The sequence below is a fragment of the Rutilus rutilus genome (assembly GCF_951802725.1).
Source record: "Rutilus rutilus genome assembly, chromosome: 5".
NCBI classification, from domain to species: Eukaryota; Metazoa; Chordata; class Actinopteri; order Cypriniformes; family Leuciscidae; genus Rutilus; species Rutilus rutilus.
Genome location: NC_140213.1, coordinates 42743194 through 42770883, shown reverse-complemented (window position 1 = coordinate 42770883; position 27690 = coordinate 42743194). Strand labels below are relative to the sequence as shown.

The window sequence follows — 27690 nt, the reverse complement described above, 5'->3', positions numbered from 1 at the left end:
TGTGTGGCGGTGTTAACCGTATAAATGCTAACACTGGGTCATGTTCTTCTGATGGCGTCACATGTGTGCATGCATGCCCAGTGAGACTGACTGATGTCTGTAGTTGTAGGACATACTGTAATATGATAAATGGGGGTGTTGATGCAGTACTGTATGTGTATGTGGTCACAGGGCTGGCCTGGTGCCCAGCAGAAGCTGTCCATCCATCACACATGGGCCACGGCTGAGCAGCGTCCCGCGCACCCGCCGGAGAGCCGTACACATATCCATCATGGAAGGTGAGAGTCCAGTTCAGCCCCATTAACATGAGTTCAGCTCTACGCTGAAAACACACGCAGAGCGCTAAATGTCAAATCACTTAATGGGTTGTAAGAACATTAAAATGCTGTAGGAAATAGCCAACCTATAGATATATATATATATATATATATAAAATGCTGTAGGAAATAGCCAACCTATAGATATATATATATATATATATATATATATAAAGGGCAATTCAAGACAATTTATAAGTACTCAGGCAAGGAAACTTAAAGATTTCTAATGAAAGTGAATGTATGCAATTTGCAGCTTAGATATTTGGATCTGTGCGGCAACATATTTTTTTAGCATGTATAAATGTACTGTATGTGTGTAATAAAAATATATTCATTAAAAAAATATTTATTTTCGTTTTATTTATTTTTTGTATTTTAATACATTATTTTCATAATTTATTTTTATATAGTTTAATTATATATATTTTGTACCTCATGCGTGTGTGTTTATAAAAGGATATGTATTTATGTAATTTTTTTTATATATTTGTTTTATTTTTATTTTTATATAAAAAAATTTAATTAATATAATATCATTTTATTTACATTTTTATTTTTTATAATTTTTTTATTATACATTTTTACCTGATATATGTGTGTTTTTACATTTTAAAAATTTGTACAATTTTATGCCAAATTCACAAATATACTCTTACAAGTTTATAAATATTTACAAATATACAAAATATTTAAAATTTTTAATCTTAATATTTTATAAATAATTTATATAATTTGACATAATTGTTTATATAATTTTTTTTTTATTAATTACACATTTTTATATATGTGTGTGTGTGTGTATATATATATATGCACATGCGTATACACAAGAGTTGAAAAGTTGACCGCATGCAGTAATATGAGGCTGGACCAGTCTCACTTGGAGGACTGGAGATGCAGGTGCTTCTGTCAGTCACAGAACTCTATTTCTGTGCCAGCTGTGTACAGTCAGTACTGACACTTCCCTGTGGCACCAGCTGTGCCATCTTGTCCCACCCATCAAAGGCTTACCGGTGTCCTCTGCCCACCCCTTTATTCTGGGTCTCATCTATTGAGCCTGACTGTTCACAGACTAGCATCACAACACAGCACTGCCCACTCTTAACATGAGTACATAGACGAAGTGCAGTCTCTGCTCGCTGTATCCTCTCTGGAACTGCAAAAAGACCATCTTAAGATGTTGTGAAGAGCTCTTGTCTGCAGTGCGGACGATTCAGAGAGCTTGGAGGATAAAGTCAACTGTCCTACATGTGCTGACTGTGAGTCTTCAAGGAGTATTAATACCCTCGTCTGAAAATAGACAGGGCCTTTCTCGCCATTTAAGTCACTGGCTGAGGGAGGGAGGTGAGAGGTCTGGGTGGGGTACGATTCGCCACCGTTTACCAGCACAGCCAAGCCTTTACCCAGCAGCCCACGGTGGAAAGAGGGCACCGGTTACAGGGTTTCTACTTGTTCGCACGCTCCCTGAAGAAGTACGCCGGCGCCAGACGTTCGCTTTTCGGAGATAAACATGGTGAAGTGCCTAATCCGCATCACCACGCGGGTGAACGTCCACCTGCGCATGATCAACCACTGCTATCGGGATGTAAAGGTTCGGGTGCTGAGTTTGGGGCCTCGAATGCTGGGAAAGGCCCTTGGTGTGCTGCCCCTTTACCCGGCACTCACGGGGCAGCAGGACCAGCTGCGGGCATCACCTTTACCCATGACTTCACCGTCTTATGCAGTGCCCGCCTCAGCTATAGGTAAAGTCTAATGTGTTTTTGTTTGGGCACCAGATGCTTGATTGGTTGTTTAAATAGATTTTCAGTGAGATATATTGTATTTCTGCTTTGTTATGATGAAATTGGTTTAGGTGGGTTAGAGTTTCTTTTGGTATTGCTGCAGTGTTTCTTTGTTTTCAGCATAAAAAGTTATGTAGAACATACAGTACCATTCAAAAGTTTGGGGTCGGTACTGTTTTTATTGAGCAAGGATGCAATAAATTGAAGAATTTGAATAAGAAATGTGTTTTTTTTAGCACCAAATCAGCATATTAGAATTATTTCTGAACTCTGAAGTGACTCTGAAGACCTGAAATGACACTGACTGACACTGAAATAATGAATAATACTGACTGAATAATTTTGCAATATGACTCTTTTAATTTTTGATCAAATAAATGCAACCTTGGAGACATTTAAAAAAATCATACCGCCCCCCAACCTTTGAACAATAGAGTACATTTTAAATAAACAGTAACTTGTCTATTAATTGTTTAACTATTCATAGTCTTGTTTGGATTGTGAACAGTCAATCAATGAGATGTGTGGACTGAAGGTACTCATACATTACTCATTAACAGAGACTGCTCTCTTCTCAAGAAAAGGCTCTTCATGTGTCCTGATCATAATACACGGAGCATGTTAGACGTTTGAAAGCTGTAGTTCATTAATCCACAGTCTAGTCTGTTACTGTTACTAAAGAAGTGCACAGCATAATGTGTGGAGGACTGCACACTAAAACTGAAATCTCATTCCAGCTGTTATTGTGTTGAAAGAAGGATGATAATATCAGAGTTAGCCTTCTACAAGAAGACATTGACTCAATACAGAAGTAATTCAGAAACTGAACTGCTTTCACAGGGGAAATTGTGCTCTCAGTCCAGACATCAATTCTGTTGATACTGAAGAGAGTGATTAACTTAAATAATACATTAGATATTAACCGAAGAGTTAAAACCGTTTTAAAGAAAAATAGTTAAACTAGTGCTAATGGAAGCTTTTACTGCAAAAGAAGATTTAACGGTCAGGTAGTTATTGCAAGGTTCACATTTTTGTTTAAACAACATATTGGCAAAAACAAAGTAGATTGTGTTTGTGTTTGGTTGAAGAGGCTTGCACATTTTTATGAATTATTAATGCAGAGGTACAGGTAAATACAAAGGCTTCACAGGCTTTTTTTCTTGCAGCCGTACGCTTATAATTCAAGTAAAAATGCACTAAAGCAGATGTGCTTTCACGTATGACCATTTTTCTCTTTGGCAGGGTGTGTATTATTGTGAATGAGAGAGGCCTTTGGTTGAGCTGTGAAATGTCGCATCGTCAAGAGATGAAATCCTAATCCTTTCGCGTCAGAATAGAGATGTAACGTATCTGCAGTGACACGCTCCAGAATCTAATGCTCAGCAAAAGCTTGCATGTTTCTCTACTTTGGGTTCCTTGAGGAAAAGGGTATGCGAGAACTGAAGCCCGAGGATTTATGGGAGATTTGTTGCATCCTCACTTTTGTGGTCTCTGAGGTCGCTTACTGTGACGAATCCTCTTAACATAAGTATTAAAGTTAGGTTTAAGAACAGAAATATACTTGATACCGCTTCTGTATATCATGTAACTTCTGTACTGAATTATAATGGGCTGCTATCTGCCGTTTAAAGCCTTTCTAAGTTAGTAGCAATTGAAGACTGTGTGCTATATATGCATCTGCATGTTGTATTGCGAGGTCTAGTCCTTTTGATTTACCATGTGTTGCTAATTATTACAGCGCCTCAGTAAGTTGGCTGTTTGCCTGTCAATACTGTACATGTGATTCCCAGTGCCTTGCAGTACAGTGTCTATCAGTGCAAACAAGCTGGGAAATGTCTTTTCACATTAGCGCTCTGGTCTGTGATTTAGTATCTAGGTCTGTCACCTGCATGAGACCCTTCTAATATTCCCCATCAAGCCGTATGCACACCGTGTCACCCAATATTTGTAATATTGTTATGTAATGTTTAATTGTATATTCGACGTACTTCTTATTTAACACATATACGATGTAGCATTGGCGGCCTATGCATTGTAAGTCTGGACATTCAATGTTAAAGTTGGCATGAGAAGATTTTCACCCTATCTATTTTGTAAACGTATCTTATGGCATTTTCCCACCTGACTTGTTTGTTTCGGAGCCTGGCACGTTGCAACTGGCAACTGACGCTGGTCGGGCATGTGACAGTAACAACATGGCGGATGTAGTATGTTTCGAATTCCATACCCATATTCATACTATATATAACATGCTTTTTTAACGGTCGCAAGGTAAATTCAAATTCAGATGTAGTACCTACTCATACAGAACGTAATTTCGGACTCAACGTAACACTGGATGCGGCAAATCCTTTTGTTCTTCATGTCAGAAGTAGTGTGAGTCTTGAAGTGTGTCAGAAATAGAACGGGGCATCTGTTTACTGTCGGGAATTTGTCATGTAGACAGCATCACTGATTATAATGGGTTATATCTGGGTTGCACCGCTTGCACCTGGTGTAGACCCTGTGACAGAAATCACTTTTTATAATTTATGAATCATTAAGTTGCCCTTTTGTCTCTCTTTTATCTTTCCCCCTTCCCACTGTCCAGGTCTGGAATCCTTGCGGGACAGCGCTCACTCCACTCCAGTGCGCTCCGTGTCCCACGGCGACTCGTTCATGTCACGTTCGCGCAGCCATGTGATGGACTCCGGCGACGGGACGGCGGTCATCTCCGACGAGACCTACAGTCCCTCCGACAGCGTTCTGCCCACACCGGTGGCCGAGCACAGCCTGGAGCTGGCGGTCTCACGCCAGATCAACGGCGCCCCCTGCAGCATCGAGGAGGAGAAAGAGTCGGAGGCGGGGACGCCCAGCGTGGGAGACCTGGCCGAGTTAGGAGCGGACAGTAGGGCGACAGGCCCCTTGAAGAGCGCAGGCGGGGAGGCCACGCTCAGCGAGACGGAACAGGTGAATAAGTTTGTTTTAAGTGTACTCCGTCTGCTCCTTGTGACCATTGGACTCCTCTTTGTCTTGCTCCTCCTCCTCATCATCCTCACCGAGTCCGACCTTGACATTGCATTTTTACGTGATATCCGCCAGACCCCCGAGTTTGAGCAGTTCCATTACGAATACTTTTGTCCCCTCAGACGGTGGTTTGCCTGCAAGCTCCGCTGGGTGGGCGGGCTGCTCATTAACAAGTGAAAATGAGGCACTAAAGCTCGTAAAGCCTCCCTTGTTGGGGTCGAGAAGACGCTAAACACGTGGAGAGAGAGAGAGAGCGAGAGCGAGCGAGAGGCGGAGGGCACCGACCTGTCCCATGAACCCAGCTTCTTTCATGACACTCCTGCTGATACACGGTGGACCACCAGGCCCACAGCTCCTCTTCTCTTCCACTTTTAGTTCTTTCTCCCCCACCCATTTTTACACCTTTATTTTTTTCTTCTTTTTTTACAAAGACATTTTTTTGGTTTTTCGTTTCCTTTTTTTGGATTTCAGGTCATTTCAGGTATTTTATTTTTACAAAAAAAAAGGGAAAAAACAAACAAAACTTAATTCAAAGACTTTAGAAGATTATATTGTTCCTTAAATAGGGAATATGAAATATTTTGTTGCAACAAGAAAATGTTGCCTTCATTTATATTTATTTTACAATAAAAATGATTAAAGTCTTATTAAAAGAATGTGGTGCGTTAAGTCTAGAGAGACGGCAAGTTGGTTCAGTATAGTGGGTTTGGAGAGCGTGAGAACGTGGAAAACTAATGCTTTTCTGAGTTTATGCATAATTCACGTCCATCCGTCATTTAACTTAGTAATTTTCTGAAGGCTGCTATAATTGACCACACCGACGATCAGATCAGAAGAGGGTTATGTGTAAGGTAAGAATGTGCAAGTTATTTTGAAAGCGAGACGCCGAGACCTGAGGAAAGACTGGAAATGATGTTATTTGAATAAAATTGATGGGTACATTTGAGTTCTGTATTTGGTGGCTTGAGACTTAGGGTGTCAAATACGTTTTAGGAAAATAATTGTGTTTAGGCGGTAGCAAGCTGTGAAGTAGAAATCATTTTAAAAAGGTTCTTTCTTATGGATACAGACAAATTAATTGGTATGAATTGTGTTCTGTTATGTGACCCGATAGTGTCGATATATGTTAAAGAAGCTCTCATGACTGATTTAAAAGCAACTAGCACCCATAGATCCAGTCTAGCTACAGTAGATGTGCAATACTGTAAGGGTTTGATTTTTAAGAAATAAGTACATTATTTTTTTTCATACATGAGTATGTGCATTTGCTTTATTATTATAATTTTTCATCCTGAGTCTTTCTCAATAGAAAGAAATCCCATTGTATAAAGTTTTTTTTGTTTTTTTTATTCCATATCAGCCTTGCTCTTAAGTTTGTATTTTGTGGATATCATGCTATGATTATTCTTAATTACAATAACAATGCTGTACTTTTTGTACAAAAAGTAGTTAGTTTCCTAATATATCAACAGTTTTTCCATGTATATTTTAACAGAAACTGAAATGTTATTTTGTTATTGAAAATTAAATTATACCTTTTTTAGCTCTGTGTTTCAGATGAGGTCTAGAATCTATGGCGTTTCCGTCAAGGGAGCCACGAGAAAGATTTTTATCCACATCCACAATCCGTTTCCAACTTAACCAGTAATGAGTAAACCATCCCAGCGCTTTGTAAATTGGTAAAGGCCCAGCATTTGAACAATACTGATCGCTTTATACACAGTTTACCCCAAATACTCCGTGTGTATGTTTGTGCGTGTGTGTGTGCGCGCGCTCATATTTGAACAATTGATGTTTTTGGCAATATGTACTAGAAGGCCAGGTTTAGTCTTTAGTACACTATGTCCTGATTAGCCTATAGTATTTATTTAAAGACAAACGATTCTTCCAGTGGCATGCCAGTAGGGCAGGGGTTTTATTTTACCGTACACTATCTATCTCTTCCCCTTTGAAACTGCTACTGAATTTGAGAAAGCGGAAGATTTCACAGAAAACACAGACAGAGCGGACTTATTTTTGTGTACAGCGAAAAAGAGACAACAGCCAGTGGTAATTACCATAGTAAGGGGGATGTTTTAGATCTTACACTGGTATTCTCACTACGATAAATTACAATAATTGCAGCTTTTGAATATAGCATTAGTTTGTGGCAGCTCACAAGCTTTGGCTTTACTAGTGCAGTTATTTTAAATGAACATGCTTCGATCCACTAATCACAATGCTGTTGTGAGGCCAGAATCACTATGGTGCTAGTGAACAAAAAGGATGGCTGAGATGTGTTTTAGGAAGTGGCTGACTGTAATACGTCTTTATAACCATTTCATAGAACTGCTGTCTTCCACTGGCTACAGGAGCTGAAACATGCAAACATGAGGCGCATGGAAAACTGTAGCAGAAATTGCTGAAACCGCTAACACATGGAAGAGAGACCGAGCCATTGGAGTTATGCATGTCTCTAACCTTGAGAAGCATTCATGCATGCATTTAGAGCATCTCTGATGTGCCAAGCGTTGTGGTCCATTTATATTTTTGTAGAACCTGATTGGACAGCTGTTTTTCCCAGTACAATAATACAATGATCTTGCTCTGGTTGGTATCTGCATGCCATTGATGATCGGTTCTATTGATTCATATCGATAAATTGATTTTGTTTATAGAAAAAAAAAACATGCTTGGAAGGCCAGTAATGGTTTTGAAAAAGAAGATAATTGAAGTTTTGATCGGATTTTACTCATTGACAGCATTATGTAGCCTCGGTGGTCAGTCCTGCATGGCAGCGCCATTCAATAAGCAATAACCTGAATTATAGAATAATTTAAATGAATCTTTTTGGTGGTTTTTGTGCTGTTGTGTAGCAAGTCAGACTACCTGATGTTTTCTAAGGAGCTGGGAATGAATCCATTTCGTTTGAGTTAGACGCAAAATTGCGATTTTAACAAAAAAAGCTCATTTTATATGACGTTTATCGCCCAAATTTGCTACATTTTATACTCATCGTGAGCACTCGTCATCTTGTTTGGATCCTGAACCGACAGTGTGCCGTTGTTCTGAAGTTTTACGCTTCTCTTTGTCCTTAGAATCCTATTGCACAAACTAGCGCGGACTCCTTCCTGGTCTCGTAGATCAAGGGCAGTCCTTGTGAACTTCTACTTTATACTTTTGTCTCTAGACAGTTTTCCTGTACTGTATGGAAATGGCCAGGTTTGACTGTGATGAATGCAAGGGTCCGGTAAAGGACAATTGTCGGCTAAATTGGTTCATCATTTCTGTAAACTAACTGGGTTATATCACAAGGTCCCTCTGTGGACTTTGTATCAAAGTATTTTTATGCTTCTTAGTATGCAAGTGTACGCATAGACACTTTGCAATGACACTTATAAAATGAAAAGGAGTTCTTTCAGGAGTAACACCACTGTACACCGCAGATAAAGCGCTTCACTGGCTTAAAATATACCTTGACAGCATGTACAAAATGTTACGGCTTCAAGCGATCCCGATCAGCCTATTAAAGATGGTGATTTTAATGTTCAAGATCTGTTATTGTTGGCTACGGCTGTTAGATTCTGGTTTACAGTTGTGAAATCGTACTGACTGGCAGCTGCTCTTTAAGAGTTCGAGTTTTAGAGATTAGAGCTCATTCCAAGTAAGGTCAGAATGTCCTCCATGTTCATTAAGGAGATGTTAGAGGTAATTTAATGAACCGCTCGCATTAGACAGCAGTTCTCTCAGATCGACTAGGTTTAGTTCTGAAATCATTCTACCAGGAACTTTAAATTTCGTCATCATCAGAATGAATGCTCCTTACATGCTTGCATACAAATTCCCAAATTATTTGGTAAAATCTGACTTCACCTGAACCGTAGCTTTAAGATCTACTATGGCGCTGAGATCCAGTAAAGATCAGAGGTGGCAACATGCTTCGTTTACTGTGCTGTGCTTCTGTCACTTTGCCAGCCCCCACAGTCCCTTCGACAGCTATGCATATACATGCACATTTGTTTATGCATAGATGTGTCTGTGGGTGTTTTTCTGTAATCTGCATCTTTTCTGTTTGGGACTAGAGGTCGCTGTTTAGTTCCTTAATATATGAATATTGAAATACATACAAAATTTATGTGCCAAATGCAGTTCCTGTTAAGTCAGATTCATTCCAAAATCATCTTTGTACTGTAGGAAACCTTCCATGAAAATGGTATAAGAAATTGTTTCGCTGGTAGTCCCTTGTAACTGGTGCCATGGAAATATTCAAACTTGAAATAAACATTCAAAAGTGTTTGAGATATCTTGTGGTTTATAGCTCTGGATGTATAATTAATCAGGTGGCTTATAGATATTCAAGTAATTCCACTTTTTACCACACCAAATGTTAAAATAGGACCATTTCCATTAATAAAACGGCATCACTGGTTTCACTGGCATTTCCCCCTAAAATATATTTTTGAAAATGCATTGCAGATTAAACTGACCTCACATATATCAACCTATAAGAGATGGGGCAAGGTTTTCATATTTAATTTAATTACAACTAAAATGCATATAGACCACAAAACAAAATATTTATTAAAAATCTGTGTGTAAAATGTATACAAATATTAACAAAGTGAATTTACTTGATATTCCCAGTGGAAAAATTCTGTTTCTAGAGGTGAGAGAAAGCTGGTTTGAGGAATGGACGAGCAGCAGTCTGGGGGGTGGGCAAAGACATGAAGCCGGGCCTCTTTGCTGCTGGGACTGACGGAGAGGGCCTGGAACCCCTGCCTGCACTCCGGCTCCCACCCCTGTATCCTCCTCCTCCTCCTCTTGATGAAGACCAGTTATTGCTGTATCCACTACAATAAGGGTGGAAAGAGGTAGTTAATTTGGTTTCATATAGCCGATATGGAAGTCTACACAATCCAACAATGCTTTTGCTGTAACAAACATACTGACCCTTTAGTGGAGGAGTTCTGGCTGCTGGAACCCTTCCTTCTTTTGGGTTTTCTGGAGTAAGACCCTTGCTTTCTCTTTGCTCCTCGTCCAGAGTTGCTTCTGAAATAGGTTGATGTGTTGTCACCTTCACCTTCACCGTCATCATCATCTTCATTCTGATGGCCTCTTGCTGTGTCAATCCATCCTGAACTCTCGGCCTGCGCCTCAGCTGCAGAGGGAGTGTGAGAACATCATGTCTCTCCAGCTACTTTATAGGTTGCTGTTTCGAGCTAGCTGATATATGATCTGTTTCTCAAAGCAAGTTTATAGGCAGAACTATTCAAATCAAAACTCTGTGCCTCATCTCTGGTCATCAGTAATATTATATTAAATAATTTGTACTGGTCTTGTAAGGTAAATTACATTATGATGAAATATAGATATGTAGGAGGCTAATAATATCGGCCAGTAAAATCAGAGGACGTCTTAAAGCGATAGTCCACCCAAAAATGAAAATTCTGTCGTTAATTACTCGCCCTCATGTCGTTCCAAACCTGTACGACTTTCGTTCATCTTTGGAACACATTAAATATCTTTTTGATGAAATCTGAGAGACTTCTGTCCTTCCATTGACAGCTACGCAACTGAACAATGAGCAAAAAGTTCCTAAAGAGAGTTTGAAACTAATCCATATGAATTGAGCGGTATAGTCCAAATTTTCTGAAGAGACTTGATCGCTTTATATGGTGAACAGATTGAATTCAGGCTTTTATTCACATATACACATTCATCACCTCAACTGACTTTTCTAGTCGACTAGTAGCCACTCATTTAAGCCATTAACCGACTAGTTTATGATAGTATTAATTACTTAATATATACTTGGGGTTGGGGGGGTGGCATCGGAAAATCATTTCAGGGATGAGAAAGAATATTGAATGCAACATTGTTCTACAGAGAAAAACTAAAGCATAATAGTGAGCAATTAAAATATGAATTAAGCGTGCACACATATCTTGCTGCAGCAGACCGGAAAAAGTAATGAATATGAATGTGTCGGAAAAAACAGGATGGAGACTGTCTGAACATTTTAACAATTTCTTAATAAACTAGTGATTTCTGAGTCAATGTCGGCTGCAAAGATGAGGTTGAAGACGCAGACTCATCACTTCTATAGTACAGTGGATCCGCCTTTAGTGAGGAATGCATGTTAAGCTAAGCATGCCGTAAGCACGGTACTAATTTAGCTTCCAGACTCACTCCCTTGGATATTCGCCTAATAATAGAACACATTTATTTAGGTTAACGTTTGAGCAAGTGGCCATGTAGAGAGGCTACTACTAGCATGTTTCAAATGATACGCCATATCTGAGGTCAATGACGGTTAACGATCTGTCTGTCACGGACTGTGAATTCCTGTGAAGTTTTTTTTTTCTGTGACTAACAGAATGGATCTTCTATCGCCCTATAATCCATCGCGCTCTTTAAGATCACTAAATTCGAGGCTTTTGGTCATACCTAGGATATCCAGATCCACCAAAGGAGGGAGAGCATTTTCACATTTAGCTCCAAAACTCTGGAATAGCCTTCCTGATACTGTTCGTTGCTCAGACTCGCTCTCCCAGTTTAAAACTAGATTAAAGTCACATCTCTTCAGCCAGGCATTCATATAATATTTTTAATCCTACAGTTCAAATTACAATCCGGCCTCTAGTTCATAAACGCCAGAGGAGAACTGGCCCCCGACTGAGCCTGGGTTCTCCCAAGGTTTTTTTCACCTGATGGAGTTTCAGGTCACCATTAGGTCACTTGATGGAGTTTTTTGGTTCCTTGCCACTGTTGCCTTTGGCTTGCTCAGTTGGGGATATTTTGGGGATATTTAATTTAATTTTATCAATCAACAAATTGTTAGAAACAAACCTTGTTGTATTATTTTAATTTAATACTGTGAAGCTGCTTTGATACAATCTGTATTGTGAAAAGCGCTATACAAATATACTTGACTTAACGGACTAATTAAAATTTGGTCGACTAACCCTCTTCTTGTCAACTAATGTTTAGTCAACTATTAGGAGGCAACTCTAGATACGTTAAAGGTGCAGTGTGTGATTTTTAGCGGCTTCTAGTGGTGAAGTTACGAATTGCAACCATCAAAAGTTACGGTGGCCGACCGGAGATGTCGTCGTCTGAGACAGCAGAGAGTAGCCAGTCAAGCAATGAGGTTTCTTTACAAAGATAAATTAAGAAATTAGGTTTACTTGATTATTCAGTAAAATGATGTTATTGCGAATAATATTGTTACTTGTTCATCATTGTGTCAGTGTTTTATTCGCTGCCTTTAGCTAGCTTCTTTGCATGAAGAACAACATAGTGACGAAACACGTTTGTCCGTTTAGGGCCACTGTAGAAACATGTTGGCGCATTTCAATGTAAGGGGACCCGCGGTGTACGTAGATAGAACTGGCTCATTAAAACATAAATAACGGTAATAAAAACATAACGGTTCATTAAGTAAGGTCTTTTTCTGCATTTCTGTCTACAGATCCTCCTAAATATTACACAATGCACCTTTAACGGAAGTTAAAACATATTTGCTTTACGTGCAAGAACCAATGAGGTTCATTCTCGAGTTACGTAGCACGTTTGAGCTTTCGCAAAAACCAGTGAGTTTTGTTTTCACACATCAAGTACGGTTGAGCTTGCATTCAATCTGTTCATCATATAAAGCAATCGAGTCTCTCTAGAAAATTTTTACTCAACCGATCGATTCATGGATTCGTTTTACAATATCTTTGTGGTAGTTGCTTAACTGTCAATGGAGGGATTTAAGGTACAGCTACATTAGCAAAAAAAAAGTCCATTGTCAATAGTGTAACAATATACTGTATGAAGCACAGCTCACAAAGTCATCACTTTCAAACCAAGCAGCTTCCTGTTGAAATCAGGTGACCAACTTGGCCCTGAGACAAAATTCTTGTGTGGATTCCAATTGAAATTATTGGACTTATACCTTTGTTTGGTGAATTTTCACGGGCAATGTGACCGCACTTTAAGAAAGATGCATATTTGCATTTACCTCACTTTTTGTCTGTGATCATCCATTTAGGCTACTAGTCTCTAAAACAAGGTTCAGGCCAGAAAGGATTATTGTAACGTAGTGTGTCAGGGAAAGCGTTCATCTTGGGGATATAATCTATATGTAGATGAGTGTGTGTTGTCAGACCCTCACCAGGCAGCTGCCACTCGGCGTACTTCTGCAGCAGTTCAATAACCTCAGCGCCATACTTCTCCAGTTTGTCTTCGGTCACACCGTCAATCTGCAACAGCACCTCCGGATCAGCCGAGAGGGTCTCTGCACAGAAACACATCACAATTCATTTAACACAGAGCAAATGTGCTGCGAAAAAGGAAGGGGATTAATTGCTTTGAGGTTAATGAAGTGTTTCATTCCAGTAACACTATATAAATCTGCTTGTAAATAATAAAAAAAAAGACAGCCGTAAATGTGCTGAAAGTTGTATATATATTTGTGTGTTCATATACTATTTACACATTTCATTATATATTATGAAACTTCGCTAACCAGCAATCTTTTTGAGCGTGGCTGTGGAGAAAATGTTGTAGTAATGAATGCCGAAGACTTTGCCCAACTTCTTGCACAGATCATTGAGTTCCTGCAGACACTTTTTAACCATCTCTTCTCTCTTAGACACATTCTCAGTCACGGAGGCTTTGTGCTTTCTGATGCTGGATGCACTCTCAGTCTCAAGAAATTCAACCTGCAATGGAGTATTTAGTCATTATTACAGATTTTGCATAGAGCATTCAACATTAGTATTGAGCATAAAAAGCAGTGTCACAGGAGAAAATAATATATTATAATATTAATAGTCTCACCTGCATGCAGCCATTCAGTACAGTCATAGCTTTAGGCCCTGCAGAGATATAGGCCACTGCCTGCCCATTGACAGTGATGTACAGGTCCTCCATCAGAACACTATCCAGCACCAGTTTCTTAAAGAGCCTCTCAGCATTGTGTTTGGAATATGCCGCTCCAACCCCAAACATTCCGGACTGGATCCGAGCGGTTTTGGAGCCTGTCGCACAGAGATATTCTTATTGAGACCTAGATCAGCCATCCTGACAGGCATTAAATCTCAAGCACTGTATGAGGCAAAAGATATTCATAGTTATATTCGCACTATCATTTGTGACTTCTTACCCAGAAATATCTCGACCAGCATGTTGAGGGTAAGCCTGTTCTGCTGGGCGGATTTGCCATATCGGTTTCCAACCTTCTCACAGTTCTCCTGCACAAACCTCGCAATCTTCTTCACATCATCGGTGACATTTCTTGATTTATATTTCTGGAGGTAAGTATTAAGATGCATGAATTTGCATTTGTATCTGTAATTAATTCATAATGGCTTATTCAAAATGTTCATGCTCTGAAGTAAATAATTAGTCGATTAACTTGTTTGGTAAGCAAACGAAATTCAATTAGCAATGGATGTGTACAATTATACAGTTTATTATTAAGCATTACATTTGCATAATGAAAGCTGTAAAGAATGAACTGATTTGATGATGGTCTTACATGTGGTCTGGCACAATTGTCACAGATGACCTCAGGATGCTCTTTACAGAAGCTTGTATTAAACGTGTGCTCGCCAAAGTAAGCCAGCAACTGGATCCTCCTGCACTCGGCCAGATTCTCACAGAAATGCACCATGCTGTGAAGGTTGTTGATGTGGGTGGCCTTGGATTGCTGGTTGCCATCTTTATCCACTGCAATTATATTAACTGTTATGTAGGCCACGCTCACACAGACAGGTTAACGACTGTATAATAGTGTCTGGATTTTAGTATTCCACATCCATGTTTTGAACATCTTCATTATGTGAAGCACCCTAAAACATGTCATTTTATTTAGTTCTGTTGTGTTTCTATGTCTTGCTTAGTTTTAATACTTAAGTGTTATAAGTGATTGTTTACGGTTAAGCCATCAATATTTATATCCTAGCTTCAATGCAAGAGTACACAAAAGCTAGTACATACTAGCAATGAGTCTCTTGATCCGGATAACATCAGTATAGGAATAGAAGAGGACGCAGTGGGAAATCTCTCCATCTCGACCAGCTCTGCCTGATTCCTGGTAGTAACCCTCCATTGACTTGGGCAGACTGGCATGGATCACATAACGCACATCAGGCTTATCGATACCCATACCAAATGCAATGGTGGCGCACATAACCTAAAAACGAAAGATGAATTGTTAAAAAACAAATAGTGGTATTTGTGGGAACATAAATACAAAAACACAACATTTCAGCTCAAAAGAGCTGGTCCATGTTTTAAAGTAACAGTCCTTCTGGTTCAAAATTGTAAGAACTGGGTGCCTCACCTGGCAGCCATCCTGGTTGATCCATTTGTTCTGGACATATTCCCTGTCACTGTCACTCAGGCCAGCATGATAAGCCTGCGCTGCAATCCCAGCCCTCTGAAGACTGTCAGCCAGAGTGTCGCAGTCATTACGAGACAAACAGTACACAATCCCAGAGTCGCCTACACACACAGTCAACAAGGTTTACAGGGTCTCCCATGCTGGGGTGAAAAATGATGAGCTAAAGACTGATTTAATCTGGACAGCACTCACGTGGGTAATATTTCTTAATCCACTGAATGCATTCCTCACCAACCTTCTTGGGCTTTTTTGGCAAAACGGAGTATTTGAGATTGTGCCTGTTAAAGCTCATTGTGAATCTGTGAAAACATTATCAATGTATATATATGCATCAAAGCATACATATATCTCATACATACACTACTGTTTGTACAGTTCAAAAGTCTGCAGATTTTTTTAAACGTTTTTGAGATTCGTAGTATTTCTATTAATGGAAACAGTTATGCTGCTTATTTTTCAGGATTCTCTGAACAGCATTTATTTGAGATAGAAATGTACATTATAAATGTAAATGTCTTTACTGTCTCTTTTGATCAAATTAATGTGTCCTTGCTTACTAAAAGTTAATTTGTACTGAGCCCAAACTTTTTAGTGGTGGTTTTTACAGAGGAGGGGCTGTGAGGACGATCACTTGACTAGTATTTTTGAAGGAATGTGAGTCTAATATCAGTAACATTAATCAGAATACAATGTCCTACATTATAAATGCTTTTACAAATACATGAAATGGCAGAAAATGTGAGTAAATGAGGAATTGCATGCAAGAAGACTTACACCTGAGGACGGGTCATTGCTAGCTGGTTAAGAATGTCTTTCTGAACTCTAGGAGTAGCTGTGGCTGTCAGTGCCATTATAGGAACCTTGGGAAACATCCGCCTGAGCTCATGCAAGCGCTTGTAGTCTGGCCTGAAATCATGACCCCACTAAGGGAGAAATAGATCTATTTTACAATGTTTGTATGGATGGTGACACACTATTGATTAACATTTGTACAAAAAATGTTATTTTGTAAACGAAGACATTCTTAACAAAATCATTAAAAATCACACATTTTTCACTGTTCTTGTTGCACTGTACAATTTATAAACAAATTTACCTGACTGACGCAATGGGCCTCATCAATGACTAAGCGAGCCAGCAAACCTCTTTCAAAGAGATTCTGAAGTGCACTAATCATTCGCCCACTCGCACACACCTGAGAACAATAGCACCACATTTTAACGGTGGTTGACATGCATGCAAAATTGCAACACACTTGTCCGGCTTGAAACTCACCTTCTCAGGAGTGGCATAAAGCAGTTTGATGGTGGGATCCTTCCTAGACAACTGCATATAGATCCGCGCAGCCTCACTATCTTTTTTTTCCCCTGATAAACTAGTTGCACAAATCTGTAACACAAAACTGCACAGTAAGCAACTGTTTCAAGTCGAGAAAATCATTGTGCATAAGGAAAAGAAGGACTTACATCTAATGTAGTGAGTTTTTGGACCTGGTCAACAATGAGAGACCGTAGAGGAGATATGACTACAGTCACCCCAGCAGAGATACAAGCAGGAAGCTGATAGCAGAGACTTTTACCACCACCTGAAAAGGAGTTGTTAAAATTTTCATCATTAGAAAACACTTTAAAAATATTTATGGTATTTAAAAAAAACACAGAAAGAAAAAGGACAGCACAATGATTTAACACACACACACACACATATACATATATACGTATATATGTATATGTGTGTGTGTGTGTGTGTGTGTGTGTGTGTAAAATAATATAATTAATATAATGTATACAGCTAATAAATATAATATAGTTGTAGTCAAGACATAGTGAGCTGGGATTTCTAGTCTAACCTCAAAATAAACAAGCTATATAAGTCATAATGACTTTGTTGCTATAATGCTTGTAACGAACCTGTAGGCATCAGTACAAACGTGTCTTCTCCTAACAGTGCAGCATTAATGGCCTCCAGCTGATTGAAGCGGAACTGATGTAACCCAAACTTCTTATGGAAAATCTTCATCATCTCTGGGCAATGAGGAAAGCCGAAGCCTCTAAAGCGGTCATGAGCTGGGTTTCTATACAGAGGCTCTGCAGATCAAGACATACACTTGTGTCAGAAAACTGCTCATCAAGCCATTTCATGGGTCTCTAATAATATGACCTGAATGGTAAGGGATATTCCATTACTTAAACTCACCAGGGTCGGGTGTTTTAGCAGGTTTTGGTGCTGTAGGTGTGACTGTATTTCTCTCCAACGGTTTTGAAGGCCCTCCCTCCCGCACTGATGGTGTTTTTGCACCAGAGCCGTCTCTTGATGCCAAGACGCTTGAAGGTTCTTCATAATAATCTGGAATGTCAGTCTCATCAAAATCATCAATGTCAAAGTCATCAATGTCAAAGTCATCAACTGGCTCTGTGTCTGCTCGAGAAGTGTTGGGTACTGCAGTGTTGGTTTCAACACCGCTCTCTGCATGTCTCTTGCCTGAATCCACTCTCTTGGGGGAATAAAACAGGCCATTTTGGTCTACATCCACAGTCTGATTGTTTGCTTCATTGAAGGACAGCCTTGAGTAGCACTTATCTGTCTTTGACTCAGATTTGCTTACAGCTGGACTTGACCTGTTTAAGATGTCCCCACTAGTTGCTGTTTTTGAGGACCAGCTAGGATTCCAGGAACCACCAGGGGTTTCAACACCACTGATGACACAGTCGGAGTCCTCAAATACGGAGTCATTACGCAGAAACTTGTTGGAGGAATTGAACTTACGACTCAGAAAGTCTGTTTTGACACCTCCTCCCTTTTCTGATGTCATTGGGGTCATCGATGATGACAGACTAGAGGGTGTGACTACAAAACTGTGTCTGTTCAGCAGACTAGAATATGGAGTTGCTGATCGGGCTAAATGAGATGCTATGTACGGTGCACCATTAGCAATAATCCTTTTCCTGTGGTAAAGACAGTGAAATGGAGAGTTATTACCGGTTATACTGTAACACGCAGTAATGGCATCTATCCCTTACTGTATAGTGATAGAAAAGTATTCAATTAACAGCACAGTCACATAATTAGAACATTTATTTGAACATAAAAAAATACAGTTTTTCAATGATAATTTTTGGCAATTTTAAATTTTTTTATTTAACTCAATTAATTTTTATTCTTAAGCCTGGAACACACCAAGCCGACGGTCTGCCGCGGCCAGTTTTTGTGCGTCGGCCGACTAAGATTCCTCAGTGTGTTCCGCACCGTCGCCTGAAATTGGTCCTCGTCGGGCTTTTTTTTCGGCCGATTCGACATGTAGAATCGGCGTCGGGCCGTCGGTGAAAGAGGGAACTCTGATTGGCTACGTTCACACTACACGCGACCAAGCGACGCGATACCATTCATTTTCAATGGGGAGCGGGCGACTTCCGGTGACACGCGCAGTCGCGACCGTTGGCGACTGGATGGGGCGTGTCTGGCGACGCGACAAAGTTGAGAAATGTTTAACTTTATGCAAATGAAGAGCGACTTTCGGGAGCGACAACCAATAGGAGTGAAGTCAGTGGAGCACACGTGATCCGTCACTCTTCAGTGCTGCGTCCGACCGAGGCAAGATGAATGAGAAGTTTATTTTAGTAGTCCGAAACTGTCCAATAATGTATGATATGTCTCCGTGTACATACAGTGGTACTCGCCGTGCTGACTCCGAGCCTTAATGGTTTCGTGAACTCAGAAAGACCAGTATTTGCCCATTTGCTGCAGTTAAATAGCCGCGATAGCACAGGGCACTCGCTGTTTCTCATTCATCTTTAATATTATGTATTTAATGTACTGATTCCATTTATATTTAGACTTTTCCTTCCAAAATGTTAGCTTGTAGAGGCAAGAAAACAGATTTGTTGTCTACAACATGGAGTAACATCCGTGAATGTCACTCACAAACATTACTAGGCAACCAGTAGTGGGAACGCCCACTAACGACCTCACCGCCAGCCACTGGCGACATGCAGCGACAAAGTCGCTTGTAGTGTGAACGGGGCTTTATGTTTCTTATGATAAATGAGATAATGCTGCTAAATTATTATTATTTTTTTTACCTTGAATGTCATTGCTCTAATAAATTTTTGATATTTTGATATTTCATATTTTGTTCAAATGTTTAATATATCTGCTGTTCATATGTTCACTTATTAGTGTGTTATATGATTAGAATGTTGTCCCCGTTTTAAAATAAAGCACAGCAATTATATTTGAGAGTGTTTCTCCCTTTTCAGGAAAAGTATCGAAAAAGTATCGAAATCGCAATACTTGACTTGGTATCGGTATCGGAACAATAATTTTGGTATTGTGACAACACTAGTCTCATTTACACGCAGGCGCAGAACGCGCAATCTAGCTGAGTCGGCAGTAGTTCACTCGGTGTGTTCAAGTGCAGCTTTTTACCCTGACGCGAGCCGACAACACAGTCGGCTTTCATCAGCGCTAGTTCGTCGGCGTCGGCTTGGTGTGTTCCAGGCTTAAGGCAGTACAACAAATTCAACCAAGTATTATAACTCAGCAAAAGGCCACCTTTATTGCTTTACCTGAGTGCTCTCTGCAGTAATAGCTCTGTACCGCTGGTCAGTGCTATGAGCTCATGCTCTGGAATAGTGTCCACTAGACAACAAATAGAGTCCATAACACTAAAGAGAGCATCATCCGTTCCTAAATCACAAACACATCATGTACATTAGACACAGTACATCCATTCATATCAAACTTTTAGATCACAAAGCAATCCTGCACGAGTGATACCTTTTAAGTCTTTGGCAGGTTTATCCAAGGGTGCTGCTGACAGGCTTGAAGCAGATTCATGAGGTAGTACATTTTTGTCAGCATGGGTAACAGAGTCAGGTGACCTATAAAACAAAAGAGTTTTGGGAAATTAAATGTAAAACTGAAAAGGAAAGTGTATTTATTTTTCAGCCAGATGTGTAGTTAACAATAAATTAAAAAAAAATCAATGAAAGCATGTTACCTTTTCTCCAAGGGACTCATCTCCTCAGGAACAGGGGATGGTGGGATGAAATCCTCATAATTTTCATAAACGTTGTCGTTCTCACTGTCATCAACATCTATGATGTTTGTCTCGGTAGCTGCAATTCAAATACTGCTAATAAATATCCTTGTGAGCTTCAATTTATATCCAAACACACCAAGCTTTTCCTTAGCAGGTGAAAATTTGGTAAATAAAGACTTAAAAAAACAACAACACTAAATCACTAATAAAATTGAGGCGCACTAACTTGTCACACACTTGAAATCCTCCTGGTTTTTGACAGGTGAAATACAGTCGATGATTTCTTCATCCTCAGTGTCACTCAGTAATGCCTTTTGCTGGACTGATTTATGTCTTCTGCCTTTTTTAATGGGTGATTCCTCTGTCTCGATCTCAGCAGGCTCTGTGCTGACTCCATTAGCCGCTGACAGGACGTCCTTTGGGGCAGTTATGGTTTCTGTAGCCTGTGAACCTCCGTGTAATGTAGTCTCGTCACTCTTGGCACAAGAGGAATTTGGAGATGTGTTCTGGTCTGATACACTTGGCTTTTGTGTAGAGGTCCCTGCAACTGGGGACGCTACTCTTCCCTTGACTGGGGTTTCAAAATCATCCAAATCATCCCATTCATTGAAGGAAAGTTGAGAGAGGTCATTCTTAAATTCACCAACAGTTTGATCATCAGTAGAATCCTTAGGCAAGGCTGCAGATTTTGGCAAAGCCTTAATGGTAGATTGTACAAGAGGTGTTTTGTTCACAGCAAATGGGTTGGCCAATGGATTAACAGTAATCGTCTTCAGCCTGCTGGGTGCTGTGAAGAAGTTGACTTTCGGCGCTACTCTTTCAGGCTTTTGTGGAAATGTCACAGGAGTTTTGGTTACTTCACAGCTGCGGAGAACATTCACACTCCTGTTTGCTAAGACAGTTACCTTTTGAGGAACGTCCACTTTGGAGATGCCTGATGAAGACTTCTTTTTGAAGCAAAACCCCCTGAACAGAGTGAATTTTCAGAGGTTAGACACACTAGTAACTAGCTAAACATTTAGGATGTTGTTATGGTCAACTCACTTTCATTTTTATAAAGCATTTGATAAAACTTAATTTTACAGTGTCGTTGTTACACGTTACATGCAATTACTTTACTTTATGCATAATTACATGCAACTAACCCTATGGTAAGTGCATGTAGTAACTTATTATTACTTAGTACGTATAATTGCACTGTAACACGTACACCTTAAAATAGTGTAACTAAGCATTTCTAAAAACATATTGTCCAAAAGAAGCTACAGTATAAAGAGAAAACCATTACTTTAACCATAAAGGATATTACTTTTAAGGGATGCTTATTTACTTAACTCCTTTAGGCATACTTCTTTCTGTCTATCTACATATCTGTCTACCCATTTATCTCTCTATCTATAAGTCTATTTATCCATCTATCTCTCAAATTGTCTACCTAACTGTCTATCTACATGTCAGGACTTTCTGGCTGTCAATGTTTTCTGTGCATTACGTGCACAAATATCTATCTATGGATATATAGTAATGTTCTTACCCAGGCTTTGTTTTGAGCAGTGACAGCTTGTTCTGTGCAGCATTATTGTGTCGGTCCAGTTGCTCCTTTAGGTTGTTTTGAGGAAGACTCGGCATCGTGTGTGCATTTATATGAACTTTAAATCCTCAGTAGTTCATGTATATGGCATTTAATCAACTCCACAAACAAACACCCGTAAATAAAAACAGGTATGCTCCGTTAGAATTAATGCGAGATTACAACCCCTCGGTTAATTAGCACAAAAACACTCACAACGCAATTGTTTCTCTCTTTCTGTCATCGTATAGACCTTAAAATCACAAACCGACACAAAATTCCTTTACAATTACCACCACCAAACATGAAAGTTTGATATTCTGATACAGACAAAACATTTAAGCGCCACACAACGTCACCATAACACACCGCTGAAAGGAAGGCTCGCGCATCCCGCGTATTCGATTCTGGCGCTTTGATTGGACAGCTGCTGCTAGTAACATCACTTCCTCTAAGCGGCGCTCGTAACAGCTAGCAAAATATTATTTTTCAGTATTTTCGGATTTACACCAGCAGCATTTTCTCCTTTATCATTTTTGTTCAGTGGAGTTTTAATCTTGTCTCAACAATAGACTGTAAAAAAATAGGTCTCAATGTAAACAACTGCTTCCTCTCTGGTGCACGTTGTGTAGCTCAAACATTACATGTGGATTTAGATCGCCACTTACTGGCTTGCTGTGTAATTGCACGTTATTTGCATATTCCATTGGTGATATAATGTTGTGTAGTCTCTCTCACAACCTTGGGTTATCAGAAAACATTTATTAAAGTAATTTGAATACACTAAAATTTTAATACATGAGGGTGGCAGTACTCGGAGTGGCAGTGTCTTATGCATTTTTAAACTTTTATTTGTTTTAATCTGTTTTTAAGATTTAGTCAATAGATGAACACCATTATGCTGATAAGTAATCTATAAAAATCCACACACACACACAAATCCCTGAGAAAATATTTATTTCAGTACAATAATTTTGGTTGCTAACATGAGCATTATAAAATCTTGATTTTAACAAATTCAATGAGCATATTAATAGTGTGAGTGTCAGTTAATGTTTTAAATGAATGTGAACATATAGTTGAATAAGCATTCAACTGATTTACTGACAGCTGATACAGACTATTATGTCTCATCAATGAAGATGTTGTCCATTGTGCATAAAATGATTTTGTGTGAGAGTAAAATGTAATAACTCATCTCCCTTTTCATGGTAAAAGTATATAATTGTCAGTTATTTACACCAAAGGTAAAGGATAGGATGAGCACGCAGCAAGTCCACACATGTTCTTTCCCCTCTCAATGTAGAAATATCTGTATGGGGGAAAACAAATATTAGTTCATTCAAATAATAAAAAATGTATGGGAGGACAACTTCCTCAAGTGTTCATTTATAATCTCAATTTTATTTTTCAACCTTACAGTAGCATAACATTTAAGGAAATCTCCTTTATTTGATAAAGTCCTGCAAACAGACCCGTTAATTCCCCAGTTGGTTCCCCAGGAGTTCTTCACTATCCAGTACGGAGTTCCGGTCTCCTCAGCATAACCCACAGCAAGCACTGCATGGTTCACCATGTCAGTAGTGTTGTGACAGACATTGCTGTAAAATAGTCATAGCATAAAATTATATTTATGATAGTGCTGTCAAATCGATAAATTGCGATTAATCGCATTTAACATAAAAATTTGTGTTTACATATATTATACACATTATATATAATTACAAACTTTTCTGTTGCATGCGATTAGTCACGATTAATCAATTTGACAACACTAATTTATTATAATAAAAAATATTTTCATTTTAAGTAGTGTTTTCTTTTATAATGTTAGCCTACAGTATATGTTTAAGAGAGCAAAGGCATATATTTCGTCCCTACCTGGAATATACTCCATCTTTGTAGTGCATGAAATCATTCGTCACCTCATATGCAAAGCTGACAGGGTTCAACCTGGCCACAGCATCCACCATGCCCATTTCATCATACTAAAAACAGAAATTTACAGTTAGAGCGAAGATGTGCAACTTTATTAATATTTGCATATGGACCATCACTTGCCTTTGTGATGTTTACAACATCCTTCACAAAAGCAGCAGCCAGCTGCGGTTTGAATCTACATTCACCGTCCTACAAGCAAGTAAGAGGAAATGTCACGTCTTTATAAGTTAAAACAATAGGTAAAAGAGTAAAGTACTCACCTTAGCCGTGTAGGGGTAATCTTCTTCTGTCATGAGACCTTTGTTGTACATGATGTACTCAAAGGCTTGACTTGGGAGGCCACTAAAAAGCATGTGACAGGAGTAAAATGTTGTTTACACAATTTTACAGTCGAGATTTAACTCCGAGAACCATAAAATAAAACCCAACACAATCTGAATCTATGGCTTTTGAAATATGATGCATTTATTTAACTCACCCGTTGCAGCCATGATTGTTGAAAGCACCTGCACAATCCACAAGCTGCTGCTCTGCCTTTAAACCAACGCACAAAGAGGTTAATAACCTGATGTTTTACACTTCTGGTCAAATGTTTGGAATAATTCAGATTTTTAAAAATGTTTTTGATATAAGCCTTTTATGCTCACGGCTGCATTTATTTGGTTAAAAAATAATAGTAATACTCTCAAATATGATTATAATTTAAAAGAACGGTTCAGAAGCTGAATTGCTCTAGTCTTCAGTGTCACATGATCCTTCAGAAATCATTCTAATATGCTGATTTGCTGCTCAGTTATTATCAATTATTATCGATGATCAGTTATAAATAATAGTTCTTATTATTATCAATGTTGAAAACAGTTTTGCTGCATAATAATAATAATTTTGTGGAAACCATGATACATTTTTTTTAGGATTCTTTGATGAATAGAAAGTTAAAAAGAACAGCATGCATTTGTAACAGAAATCTTTTGTAACATTATAAATGTCTTTACTGTCATTTTTTGATCAATTTAAAGGTATAGTGGAGGATCTTTCCGAATTTTAGATAAGACCCGCCCTCTCCACTTTTTGAATAAGTTTGATTGATTCACCAGAATGATTGACAATTAGGAGGACCAATAGTATAGGTGATCCACCCGGAAGTAAAAAATCCTCCGCTATACCTTTAATGCATCCTTCATAAAGAAAAGTTTTCATTTTTTATTCTTTTTTTTTTAATTTCCATGAAAATATTAAGCATCAAAAACTGTTTTTAACAGAATGATTTCTGAAGGATCATGTGACACTTAAGACTGGAGTAATGATTGCCATCACAGAAATAAAATACATTTTAAAATATGTTAAAATGGAAAAAAATATTTTAAATTGCAATAATATTTCACAATATTACTGTTTTTACTGTATTTTTGATCAAATAAATGCAAATGCAGCATTGGTGAGCATAAGAGACTTCTTTCAAAAACATATTTCAAACTTTAGACTGGTAGTGTATATTACAGTGGTATTATAGCAGTAATTACTGCATGTTGGTACTAAATAAAGCAATAAGACATTACTACTAAATCTAACGATAAATTAAAATCAACATTTACATACTAGTTGTAGGAGTTTCCCTGTGGCAATAGCAGTGACGGACTCTAGACAGCCTGTGGTGGAGAAAGTCCAGCAGCTTCCGCAAGGTCCCTGAAACAGTGTCACTGATTAAGAACCACCAATATTACAGTTTTAGAGGATTATTAGGGCAAGATAAGCAAGATACCTGATTCTTGACATCCGTTACATAGTGTCCTTTGTTTCTCCAGTCAATCATATCAGGATATGGACCATTACTGCTCAGATGATTCCCTCTAGTGGCTGAGCAGTTCTGTCAGGTTGTAAAAATGTTCATGAATTGTGGTACTTTCCTACTTCCTCATTGATCACATGAGGCGGTCAAAAACAATACCTGAGGCTCTGTCAGGAGATAGGACTTCTTAAATTCAGCAAAGGTCATGTCTGAAAACTGGTTCAGTCCCACTGTAAAGTGCAGAGAAATAATATGTGTTTTCATAACCTAACCATGAAAGTTTTCATAACATTCTGTAAGTTAGATTATGTCAGTCATACTTGAAAACTTGTGGTTTCCAGCATTATGGTGGTCAATCTTCTTCTTGTTTTCCAGAAATATCTGCAGCCGCTGGTAATATTCATTTATCTCATATTTTTTATTATACTGCGAAATTAAAAATAATAAAAGGGGTTACTTCTCCCTCTTCCACTTCCTTCCTTTAGTGCAGCCTTACATTTCCTTGTGAGGCTACATGAACAAACAATTACAAAACAACTGATTCTTACCTGAGACAGCCATGATTTGAAAAGAAACTCATCTGCAACAAATAATTATATTTTTTATTTTGGTGCTGCACACAACAGGTCAATACATTTTTCCATTTGTATTTTAATCCACTACTTTTTCAATTGCTATATTATATATATGCCTATATCATTTTAACTATTGTCTGTTCTATACTTTGAAAGTCTTCGTGGTCATGAACATGTTGTGTATCTGTTACGACATATAGTCAAAAGCGAAAGTACGACGCAACGGCGCACGTTAGAAAAAAAAGCTCAAAGTCAAAAGCTGGTTTGAAATCTTACCTTCCTCAGTGTGCAAAGGCACTGTGTGTACCTGATAAAGAACCGCAAACAGCACCAACAAAATCAACCTGTTCATCTTCCCCTGCGAGTAGCTCATAACACACCAGCATTTGAATAGCTTATTATGTATCACATGACTCCTCCTACACGAGGGAGGGCTTTGTTGTCCTCTGGGCTTCGGGTTAAAGGTGCACTCAATATTCTTTAGCTAATTAAACGTTTTACACAAAAAAATTAACAGCATTTTTTTTAGATATCAGTTTAATGAAGTGCACAAAGCTGTTTTATTCTAGCTAGGGTACATGAGCGGGTCGCCCCCTCAGTAGCTGCAACGTTGACATCACATGACCAGTGTCAAGCATAAGTGTGAGTTACTACCAGACACAATGTTTCAGCCAGTTTCCTGAAAACGACTCGGTCACACTTTAGATTAGGGTCCTATTCCCACTATTAACTAACTATTAGCCTATACTACGACTTTTGCCTCAACAAACTCCTAATTACTGCTTAATAATAGTTAGTAAGGTAGTTGTTAAGTTTAGGTATTGGGTTGGATTAAGGTAAGTATAACATGGTCATGCAGAATAAGGCATTAATATGTGCTTTATAAGTACTAATAAATATCCAAAAGTAATATGCATGCTAATAAGCAATAGATAAGAGTGAGAACTTGATCCTAAAATAAAGTGTTACCAATGACTCTAAATGTTTACATGAAAATGATCATAAAAATTATTTATGGCAAGTTTTGTCATACAAATCTCTGTCCTGTTACTACATAGGCTAATTGAAACATAAATTGTCCACATTTAAACTATTTATGAATAGTCTTACAGTATATACTACATTATACATCATTAATACTTAATGGATGTGTTTGTATTGCAGCATAATACGGAAACACTGCCGCTTTAAAGTAAATGTGGCCAGTATTATTATACATAAGAAAACACCTACTGTATGACCAGTGTTGGGGATTATTCTTCTGCAATCCAGAATGGCAGCACAGCTGAAAGGTT

The 27690-nt window shown here is 38.6% G+C and overlaps 3 protein-coding genes across 10 annotated transcripts in view; 1 reads left to right on the top strand and 2 right to left on the bottom strand.

The window, feature by feature from the left end:
* The window catches only part of frmd5a (FERM domain containing 5a), a 107727-nt gene extending 102124 nt beyond the window's left edge, over nt 1-5603 (top strand). For 4 of the 6 annotated variants that reach the window (XM_084409717.1, XM_084409715.1, XM_084409716.1 and 1 more), the window contains 2 exons: nt 172-278; nt 4692-5603. In XM_084409717.1, coding sequence (XP_084265843.1) covers nt 172-278; nt 4692-5284 — 700 coding nt within the window. In that variant the 3' untranslated portion in view covers nt 5285-5603. The remainder of the gene's footprint in view (nt 1-171; nt 279-4691) is intronic. The other 2 variants (XM_084409719.1, XM_084409718.1) reach the window with 2 other exon arrangements.
* Nucleotides 216-22554, bottom strand: blm (BLM RecQ like helicase). Of its 3 annotated transcripts, none has more exons than XM_084409710.1 (22): nt 22055-22296; nt 20747-21486; nt 20479-20596; nt 20256-20359; nt 20045-20165; nt 17676-18424; nt 17390-17566; nt 16946-17064; nt 16755-16868; nt 16576-16674; nt 16254-16402; nt 15672-15778; nt 15420-15580; nt 15074-15269; nt 14613-14803; nt 14238-14382; nt 13913-14112; nt 13599-13794; nt 13245-13367; nt 10037-10244; nt 9718-9936; nt 216-322 (listed from the first exon to the last, which is right to left on the bottom strand). In XM_084409710.1, the coding sequence occupies exons 1-21, from the start codon at nt 22147-22149 to the stop codon at nt 9747-9749; spliced, it is 4302 nt and encodes a 1433-aa protein (XP_084265836.1). In that variant the 5' UTR covers nt 22150-22296; the 3' UTR covers nt 216-322; nt 9718-9746. The 3 variants fall into 3 exon arrangements, with proteins under 3 accessions (XP_084265836.1, XP_084265837.1, XP_084265835.1); XM_084409711.1 differs by lacking the exon at nt 216-322 and having other exon boundaries at nt 9643-9936; nt 20747-21344; nt 21426-21486; nt 22055-22554; XM_084409709.1 differs by lacking the exon at nt 216-322 and having other exon boundaries at nt 9643-9936; nt 22055-22504.
* Nucleotides 22555-23030: 476 nt separating this feature from the next.
* On the bottom strand, nt 23031-26990 carry ctsh (cathepsin H). Its single transcript, XM_084409767.1, has 12 exons — nt 26672-26990; nt 26369-26400; nt 26141-26246; nt 25980-26050; nt 25794-25898; nt 25631-25717; nt 24510-24565; nt 24292-24373; nt 24152-24220; nt 23972-24078; nt 23566-23691; nt 23031-23402 (listed from the first exon to the last, which is right to left on the bottom strand). The coding sequence occupies exons 1-12, from the start codon at nt 26766-26768 to the stop codon at nt 23327-23329; spliced, it is 1014 nt and encodes a 337-aa protein (XP_084265893.1). The 5' UTR covers nt 26769-26990; the 3' UTR covers nt 23031-23326.
* Between the last annotated feature and the right edge of the window lie 700 nt (nt 26991-27690).